The sequence below is a fragment of the Ipomoea nil genome, unplaced genomic scaffold (assembly GCF_001879475.1).
Source record: "Ipomoea nil cultivar Tokyo-kokei standard unplaced genomic scaffold, Asagao_1.1 scaffold3147, whole genome shotgun sequence".
In the NCBI taxonomy this organism is placed as follows: Eukaryota; Viridiplantae; Streptophyta; class Magnoliopsida; order Solanales; family Convolvulaceae; genus Ipomoea; species Ipomoea nil.
In genome coordinates this window covers 1,063,257-1,072,885 of record NW_017619575.1, presented here as the reverse complement: position 1 = coordinate 1,072,885, position 9,629 = coordinate 1,063,257, and the positions used below count along the sequence as shown (strand labels likewise).

The following is a 9,629-nucleotide window of genomic DNA, read 5'->3' as shown; positions in this document are numbered from 1 at the left end:
GAGAGGTAGAAGGTCACCGATCAAATTCAGTAGACTGCTACACAAGTATAAAGAATATAGTTTAAATAAGGGTGTTGAACATATAGCTTTTAGTTGAGATGGAACAAATGCTTCAATTTGGTATCAGAGCCAAACCAAAGGTCGCGACTACGGTCCACGTGTTGCTTGGATTGATTGGGCAAGATAGAGGAAGAATCCAAATGTATTGACTGAACCAAAAGAAGTGAGGAAGAAATGGGATAAGCACGCAGAATTGAAGTCACAGAATAGATGCCACTGAGGAGGCACAATTTGCTGGAGTGTGTTGATGATAACGATGGCAGGCAGATTGTTTCTGATTTTATTCCATATACCAAAGTGGAAAACCACAAAATCAAAAGATAATGGAACACTAATCAGTATTGAATTGAATTTCTTGTCATACACACCTGTACCTGAAATGACCCTTTTTTCTTTACCTCCATCCATATACATATTTTGGTCCGTACTATATGCTTAGGCCCATCATAGTTGTAGACTGGCCCTTAAGTAATCACGACTAGAACAGAAAGCTATTGCTTTTCTTTAATCTGTTCGGAAGTGGTTTATTTTTTACATACAGTTTGGCAAGTCTAAAAAAATTTCCAAAGTAAAAACTAATCCATCACATATCCCAGACTTAAGGGTTGCGTGCTTTACAAACAAACTGAAAATCTTCACAGCTGTCAAGGGTAGTTTTTACGTTTAGTTGTAAACAATGTAAGCAGAAGTAGAAATATACGCGAGTAATATATAGATCATTTGAGCGCACCAATTGCAAAAAATGAAACAAGTGCCTCCCTCGGCTTTCCATGGATGATGATAATTACTTCTGAATGATGACGGAATTTGTCAGTCCAGCCTCCTCGATGGTTTGGGAGTTGTCGCTTAGGACTTTGGGAGGGAAGCCTGTTTGCAATTCGTAAGCCCCGCTGCCACCAGGCCTAGATGCATTGATGAAAGAGCGGATGTCACCGACAGTGTGGTGGTTATTGAAGTGTGCCACCATGCGGGTCCCATCAGCCAACCTAAGCTGAACTGAAGTTGACGGCAATGATTTGTCAACTACTATGCCCATTGAAGGTGTTGGAGCAGTGTTGAGGGGAGTGGCTGCAGTTGGCTCAGAAGTTGCTGGGTTTGAGCTGCCACCCAGAGTTCTTCCAACACCCTGAAATGGAACATTGCGTGTCTCTGGTTCCTGGAAGTAGATTAAAAGAGCAAATGTCATAATAATGTTTAAGAATCAAGCAAATGATCAAAGAAGACAGATTATCTTCTTTTTTTTTTTTAATAAATTTTCCAGGGTTGGGGGGGTAGTTTGGAAGGTGTGTGGCAAAGTTTGCAAGAGCAAACAAAAAGGATTTACTTGCATGCATGCAAATTAACAAGAAATAACTATGCTACTCCAGTGCTAATGCATTTTTCTCACCAGAATACAAGTTGGAATCATGGATATTCACACACAATACTGTAGGAAGTCAATGGCAATAAAAAAAAAATGAATGCTAATCTCCACAAGCCTTTCCTAATTCAATAAAAGAAAAAGATGTTGACAGAACTTTAAACAGAAGAAAGGAATAGTTTTCACTGAGTTACTCACTGGACAATTCTCATCCCTCCTTATGAGATTGACATGAACGGAGGTCCTCCTATCTGCAGGCTCCAGCTCTTTAGGACACTCAGATTTTTTAATGCTCTGCAAATGAAGTCATCAGTATGTTATGCAAAACTCATCCACAACAATAGTGTTACTAACTTACTATCAATGACTTGATGAATTAAACTCTTAGTTTATCAATGTGGCATTGAAATGCAAAATAGGACTTGCAGTTCAAGTGCATGTCACAGAATTAAAGTATTGAGCTTGTTATACCGTAAGGGTAAATCCAGAGTTGGAGGAAAAATAACACAAGATCAAATCATAAATGCAAAATTACAAGTAAAAATTGCTCATATGTGAAACAGATATTGACACTTGGTAATCTTAATCCCAATGCAAAATTAGTGTATATAACACTCTCGCCAGACTAACAGAGAAGTTTAGGTTTTGTTGTTCAGTAGGCTGAACTGTTACTTTTATTGCTTAACACTGTTACCTCCAGGAAAGGAGCATTTTCAGGATCATCCAATCTCCTCAAAGGACCATCATTAATACTGAAACCATTTCTCCAAAACACAATATTGTGCACAACAGACTCAGGTGGTTGTGGGGCAGTAGGTGCAACTGTTTCCCCTGTCAGTGTCCTCCCAACTCCAGTGAAGCTTGTTGAGCTAGAAGAAGGTCGGAGGTTTTCCAGAGGACCTTGCACGGCACCTAGCTGCCTAGCTTGATCAAAAATTGCATCCACATCATTAGGCTTTGAAGGATCTTGCACAAGCATTCCACTGAAACAAGTTGCCACTAAGATCAGCAAACAGTAGTAGGACATGAACCTAGCTAATGTTAGGTATTTTCTCCCTCATATTTTGTAATGAAATGAATCACTCGACATGCTTTGAGCCCAGGAAAAGCTGTCAACATATAGCTGATACTCCTTATATGATAGGTTCCAAAAAAAAAAAAAAAAAAAAACTTTAGCAACCTCTAATACATGAACTTGATATTCTATATTTTATTTTATTTTTTTAATTTATAAATAATTCAATCATACATCCTGGCAGTCTTTGTCAGGCATCAAAGACCTTAAGCCTATACAGTTAGAAGACAGCAAAAAGGAAGCATTAAGTTGGTGCTTGGAATCTTGGAATAAAATCAAGAGGTGTATTTCATTTATGTGGGAATGTAGCACAAGGATGATTTTTTTTTTTTTTTTAAATAATAAATTCTGTAAGCCATATACTCCCTCATAGTAGAACACATTGCAAATTAATTTGAAGATCCAAGTTAGTACAAATACAAATAGCAATAGAAACAAAAATTTTAAATTGAAATCCTCGTATAGTTGCATAAATTGATAGGGTAAAATATGTTAGTGTAAATGAGGAAATTTTGTATGAAGTAATATTAAACAGATGATAAATCACATTTTTAACTGCATTTCATGGCTCATTTTTTTCTTATTGGTTATTAAAGAAATTGCAAGAACGCAAAGAAATGACATCTTTTCCAGTGACAATTTATTCCTACTCAAACATTTTAGGAAATATCATACGGAGCCCAAGTTAGAAAATATAGCGACAAGGAAATTATCAGAACCCATACTATAATCCTGGTAAACAGCACGATTAAACACAGTTTCACAGAGGAAACACAAAAATGGTCACATTTCCACAATTACACCAATTAGACACACGGTAACAATCAAGATCAATAGCTAAAATTGCAATGAAATAGAAAAAAGAAAAGGCTAGGGTTGGAGGAAAATTTGCCTCTTTTCACCGCCAGTGTAGTATTCTTGGGGGGCATCGGAGTCGCTATCGGAGTCGTGGCCGGAGGGGCGATTCAAATCGGAGAGAGTTCGTATGCCGCCGATCCGGCCGCTGCTGCTGGAGGACTTGGAGGGTTTCTTATCGCGCGAAGACATATTACTCTGTAACTCCACCTACACCTTCTAGAGAGATAGGGGGAGAGGAGAGAGAGAGAGAGAGAGAGAGAGAGAGAGAGAAATGATTACTTTGAAAATCCTTCCCTTTTATATATTGAAAATTTATGCTCCGCCTCGTAGTAATTTTTTTCTCTCTCTGCGGGCCCATCCGAAATTTCATACGGAGTCATTATTTACTTTTTGTCTTTTGGTGTTTTTAACTCGACGAAAGTATAGTTAAATAAATTATGATTACTCAAACATTATTATTGCAAAATAATGATTGGAATTGAATTTAAATATTATTGTTCTTTCTTTTGAAAGTTAATAGTAATTCAAAAAATATTTTTTGAAAGTTTAATCCTTTCATTTATATATATAAATAATAAAAGTGGGCGGTGGTCCAGTACAATTATTTTCATTTCATTTTGGGGAAAAGATTTGTTAGTTACTGTAGCCGGCGACTCCTGGCATTATCAGAGAATCTGCCTACCAAACATCACGAGCAGAGCTGAAATTTGTTGGATTCGGCTTACCCGACCGAACATAACGCCGCTAATATTGGCTTTTTCTGACGGATTATGCTGTCACTGGTTAGTGTAGGAAATCTGGATTATGAATTAGTATGAACACTGAGGTAGTGCACCCTAGTCTGGAATTTAATATACACATATCTAGAAAAAGAAAAGTTATACAAAATCAAACTGAGGCTTCCTCCTCAAGACTGATTCTTGCTTCTGCTGTGCTAAATCAAGTAAAGCTCTTTGCCGGTTCATGGCGCTCTCACTGTATTCTTCAAGGGGCGGAAGTGGACAGTGCTCGTCTCTTTGAGTTTGACCTCTAATGATCTGGGAACCAATGCAATGGAATTTGGGTAGTTGAATATCATATCATATATGGAATGAGTTGATGAAATTTGCAATTATTATAGATACCTTTGATGCCCAGTGCCTCTCTGCTTGCTGGCATACATCCCTGATATCCCTCCCAGAAAATCTGGTGTTTAAAAGAACAAATTTTGTATATTCCACATCATGATAATCGTCAACTAGAGCAAAGAAAAACGACAGCAAGAAACAAATATGCTATATTCACCCTGCCCTTGTACACTTCAGTTGAGGGCATATTTGTTCCTCAGGTTATTCCTACGTTTGAGTGTGCAACAAGTGAGGGTGTATTTTCTTAGTTCTTACCCTTCAGTGGCTTTTGCAAATTCAGATAATTCTGATTCTGTCAAGTGCTTTGCATACTGTGCTCCTATTTCCTTACGAGTCTGCTGATCAGGTAGGGGGAAGACAATCATGGCATCAAATCGACTGGATCAAACAAAGAGAACCTGTAATTAGGAAGAGTTGTACGGCTAGGATATAAATGATTGTGTTTATCAAGATACCTAATCAGAGCAGGATCAAGATCTTGTTTCCTATTCGTTGCAGCAACAACCACAACTTTCTTCTCCTGCTCAAACCCATCTATCTGCACATCAAGTAAACCTTAGTAAAGAAGATACTAAGGAAACACCACTAAGCATCCACAATACAACAAATGAATCATGATTAAGGTAACTACAGTAAATGGTCTTTCTTCAAAAGTTCATATGATGGAATTTATAATAGCACCTGTCGTAATAACACTGATAGAATTCGACGTGTTGCCTCATGAGTTTCACCATCACGAGCAGTAGCAAAAGAATCGACCTTCATTTTAAACAAAGGAAATGAAAAATCATACCAGGAAATTAAAATGCTAATCACAAGAAGAATGATTAATATCGAAGCCTTGAACAGAATAATTGTTCAAAATTTGTTCTGCATCCTTGCAAGTTACAATTTTATTTTGAAAAAAATTACCTCATCTAGGAATACAATTGCACCATTTGGGAGATCATTTGCCAGAGAAAACACCTTTCCCAACAAACGTTCACTTTCACCGTAATATTTTGACATTATGACCTCCAAGGGAACATACAACAATGGAACACCCTGCCAGATAACAAGACAAGCTGATCATTTTAATTAATAGGGGCACAAAAAAAAAAAAGAATAACATTTTGGGTGCCCTGTTACTTCTCCACAACCCCACTAGATATGCTAATGATAGAATGATAGCCATTGGCTCCAGAAAGTTTCTATAATATCTACCCTCTGATTCTCTCACAATCTCATATCTCCCTCTGTTTGTGTGTCAGAGCAGTTATTACTGGATGCCACACAAAATCTCACTCTCATAGTCTCATTTATTTTCTTCAGCGGGTTCATGGAAGGGGGGGGGGGGGGGGGGGGGGTGTTGGTGTTAGAGAGGCACAACAAATAGCATACCGCTTGATGAGCAATGACGCGAGCACAAGATGTCTTCCCAGTACCTAAAACCAAAGCAAAGGTGTGATATAAGTGCTGAACAAGTGGACTTCGGTATCACTAAAATGGCACACAACATGATTGGAGATGAACAAAACACAGTAATCATGTTACATCTTTCAAGTTTCATACTTCTCCATTTTACAGGTTTCAAGAGATTGTTTCTGATTCCAATCTTAAACAAGGATCACGTATTTAAACTAGGCACTATGCATCTGCGACCACATGCACCAATCAGAGCAATAGCACACAAGGTAGATCTCATACCTGGTGGACCTTCAAATAAGACTGCCCGAGGCCTATTTGTCTCAAACTTGCATCTTGTCCCACGAGCAATATCATCATATACCTCAGGACTCTGTAGAGCCAGCAATATTGTATCTTCTATCTCCCTGAAATGCAAGTCAAAATAGCTTGGTAAGCGAAACATGTCTAGAGGATACTATAGCAATAGGCAAGTAGTGCCACTGGAACAGACAGCACTAGGATGCTAACAATAGGAGCTTTTAAAGATAAGAGAAACAAAATGAATTAAATCCTTCTATTTTTCAGTAAGGCATCCACTTTATATGAAATATAAACAAATACATAGAAAATCTGGCCTTTTCTCATCTTTATATCCTTTGAAGTGAATGATTTTATTTAACACCATTGTGAAGTCACTTTCAACTTCATGAGGAAAATAAAGATGATGAAAACCCCATTATTGAGTCTAAGTTTTGTGGACAGTGCTCCATACTCTTTAAACAAAACACTGAAACATGTACTACTATATTACCGCTTTTGATGGCTATATCCAGCAATATTTTCCCATGAAATTTCAGCCTTTCCAATATCAGTGTTTGACTCATTAATTCCAAAAATTTTGACTCCCATAGCTTCCAGGCTAGAAACTGTCTTATTTGGAGAAGGAACACGAGCAGCATCTCCCCTTGGTTTAGTTTCCTCAGTTCTTTGTTGTCCTGCTAACTGTAATATAGATACTAAAGTATCAAGCTCTTCATCTGTAAAGCTGCCTGGCTTCATGAACTCAATTTCCTAAATAAAAGCAAATCATAGTAAAAAACAGCTGCTATGAGTTATCTGCAAACTAGAGGAAGCTTAAAAATTCAAGGGAATAATATCATAGATAATCATGTAATCAACTGCACAGGGTGGAAACTAACAGCTCTGTCTGCACTAATGACTGGACGAAAAAAGAGAATGCATAGATCTTCTTTAGCATTTGTATCCTTTCCTTTCCCTTCATTTCCAACAGTTTCACTTTGTTTCTTTGGACGGCTAAGCATCAGTTGCCAGGCAATCCCACTGCAAAAGATGAAAATAACTGTAAAAGTTGAGAAAAACCAAATTGATGTTTAATAATATTGTTTGAAAATGGCTATGCCTAACAAAATAAAGGTCCCTCCCAGCTTCTATAGTAGAATAAGCAAAGACTAAAAGCTCAATGATGACAGAATAGAGAAAGCAATTATCACAAGAAAACAGTGTTTTAATAAACCTGTCCCAAGCTCGCAGTATCATATCTGACCCAGAACCATTGTCTTCAAGTTTAAGACCAAGACGTGAAACAAGTTTTGTGATAAGAACTGGTATTTCACAGGTTGGAGGAACTTGGAACTTGATTGCAACCTGCTGACCAAGAAATTAGCTTAAATGCATGCTCAAATGAATTACACACACTAGTCAGTAAGTGCAAAGTTACAAAATTCCAATGAGTAAGCCAAACTTGGTCCATTTTTATCCCTCCATGAATAATTTTCAAGGGGAGCAAGTCAGGAGAAAACCTTTTGACCCTTAACCGCAACAGTATAACGAGGGTAAGAACCAATTAGCATTCCTTTGGTCTTAATCAACTCCCCAAGGCGATTCTTTTCTTTCATAGCAAGTTCCTCCAGGAAACTGTGGTTTGGTGTTGGAGGGGATCCAGATGGTAAAGCAGTTCCACTACTAGTCTGCAATGTATAAATTTCATTAGAAACAGAATTTATTCCAAATACATAATGGACATAAAAACGAATTCAGATAAACATTAACCAAAGGAATCCAGTTATAAGCTGTAATAAAGGAATTGAGTGCAAGTACTAGATTTAGTAATACTCACTACGGCACTAACATAAACTGAAAATTTATGTAGTTAATGAACAGCAAACAGATTAGTGATAAGCAGCAATCTTTATGCGAACAGACCTCATCAGCATCCGCAGCTGCTACATCTAGCAACCCAACTCCAAGCAATCCAGCTAAGACGGCTGGAACCATAAATCCAGGAATTGATCTTGAATGTGGACCTTGGTGTGCAGAGATGTGTAACTGATGCACCAATGGTCCTGCAAAATACGAGTTCACGCATGCAATCTGTTATGAAAAAACTAAGCAAACTTTGCCTGACTATTTATTACTTTCCCCGAAACTAAGCAAGGGAATGTAAATAAACCCAATTGGGAGATTAAAATGGTTAAGAAGTGCAGCAGTAAATCATAGCAAGATTTCACTAGATATAAACTATGATTGAAGAATTAACCATTAGAAGCAAAAATAGAAATCAATCCAATAATTCACCAAAAGAGACTTTCTGTTTTTAATTTTTTTCCAAATAAATTGGACTTGGATACAAGTATATAGTTTTAGATGACATATGCCATGCTTGCCATATCAGTGTTGCTGACATTCAATTGCCAACTTTTCTTTGAGAGAATAAAGAAACAAAGCTCTAGCTGAAGTTGATTTATGTGTCTCCACATCAATAGCCTTGCCTCACTCCAGCACTAAAATAAACTCCCAAATTGACTTGGTGATTAATTGAAACGCATTATTTCACCAGCATTGCCAATTGACTCGACGACCGATTTAAAACTCAACATCTTAGAGGACCAAAAGCAGTAGATGAAATTACAGCTCAAACATGAAAATTTGCCTGAAATGGACTTTTATACATCATGTCAAACTCGACCAAAACTTGAACCGATAACCAGACATTGAAAATTTAAGTTATCAGCTCAATGATGAACGGAAATTAGGAATAATCTCAGAAGACTAAACGCAGTAGTTAGTAAGCACAGTTCATCAGTTACAATTATGCTCATATACATAGAGAGAAAGAGAGAGAGAGAGAGAGAGAGAGCATACGATTGGGGAGAGTGGGAGGAAGGTGAGTAGAGGAGGAGGCTAGGGTTTTGAGAGAGGCGATCGCACGGCTGCAGCGAAGCATTCTGGCGAGAGACGCCATTGAAGCCACAGTGGAGTGAGGAGTCGTCGCGCTGGTTTCAAGTCAGTCTTCTCTCAGTTTTCTATTCCCGTACCTGTGGAAGGAAGTTCTGTTTTGTTGCACCGTATCTTTCGTGTCGTGCAAGTCTGCATCCGGTCTCCCCGTCTTCACTTGATTAAGATATAAATATGCAAAATTGTTACTTTATTCTAAATAAATATATGTCAAAAACATTAATAAAATAATTATATTATGACAATACTTTTTTATTATTTATATTCTATGGTTCTCTCTGTATATCTGGATTTTTCCCTTCGTTAACTACTAAAGCTTTTGTGTTTAATTAATAATTATCAATTTTATACGCAGTAATTGATTAAATTTAATATATGTATTATAATTCTCAAGAAGAAAAATAAAATCTTTTTTTAATATAATAATAATAATAAGTTTATAAGTCCGAAGTCACTAATAAATATAAATGAAATAGAAGTGAACTCACACCCTTTTAGCTTTAAATCA

The 9,629-nt window shown here is 37.2% G+C and overlaps 2 protein-coding genes across 3 annotated transcripts; both read right to left on the bottom strand.

The window, feature by feature from the left end:
- Positions 1–539: 539 nt before the first annotated feature.
- On the bottom strand, positions 540–3,619 carry LOC109167289 (plant UBX domain-containing protein 4). The gene is made up of 4 exons (XM_019316306.1): positions 3,388–3,619; positions 2,115–2,403; positions 1,619–1,714; positions 540–1,216 (listed from the first exon to the last, which is right to left on the bottom strand). Exons 1-4 carry the CDS (start codon positions 3,540–3,542, stop codon positions 845–847), a joined length of 912 nt encoding a protein of 303 aa, XP_019171851.1. The 5' UTR covers positions 3,543–3,619; the 3' UTR covers positions 540–844.
- Positions 3,620–4,136: 517 nt separating this feature from the next.
- LOC109167191 (cell division control protein 48) lies at positions 4,137–9,301 on the bottom strand. Of its 2 annotated transcripts, none has more exons than XM_019316155.1 (14): positions 9,029–9,301; positions 8,090–8,229; positions 7,687–7,854; positions 7,401–7,534; positions 7,066–7,207; positions 6,678–6,937; positions 6,167–6,291; positions 5,861–5,904; positions 5,393–5,524; positions 5,162–5,239; positions 4,936–5,018; positions 4,736–4,858; positions 4,478–4,538; positions 4,137–4,390 (listed from the first exon to the last, which is right to left on the bottom strand). In XM_019316155.1, exons 1-14 carry the CDS (start codon positions 9,126–9,128, stop codon positions 4,232–4,234), a joined length of 1,749 nt encoding a protein of 582 aa, XP_019171700.1. In that variant the 5' UTR covers positions 9,129–9,301; the 3' UTR covers positions 4,137–4,231. The 2 variants fall into 2 exon arrangements, with proteins under 2 accessions (XP_019171700.1, XP_019171701.1); XM_019316156.1 differs by having other exon boundaries at positions 7,401–7,531; positions 9,029–9,300.
- Between the last annotated feature and the right edge of the window lie 328 nt (positions 9,302–9,629).

Coding starts and splice junctions, on each gene's coding strand:
- LOC109167289 (XM_019316306.1), bottom strand. CDS start 3,542: ATGTCTTCGCGCGATAAGAAACCCTCCAAGTCCTCCAGCAGCAGCGGC. Junction 1,715..2,114: donor AAAATGCTCCTTTCCTGGAG/GTAACAGTGTTA, acceptor CTTCATTTGCAG/AGCATTAAAAAATCTGAGTG. Junction 1,217..1,618: donor GGAGGGATGAGAATTGTCCA/GTGAGTAACTCA, acceptor ATCTACTTCCAG/GAACCAGAGACACGCAATGT.
- LOC109167191 (XM_019316155.1), bottom strand. CDS start 9,128: ATGGCGTCTCTCGCCAGAATGCTTCGCTGCAGCCGTGCGATCGCCTCT. Junction 5,525..5,860: donor GCGTCATTGCTCATCAAGCG/GTATGCTATTTG, acceptor GTTATCTGGCAG/GGTGTTCCATTGTTGTATGT. Junction 5,240..5,392: donor CAATTGTATTCCTAGATGAG/GTAATTTTTTTC, acceptor TTTAAAATGAAG/GTCGATTCTTTTGCTACTGC.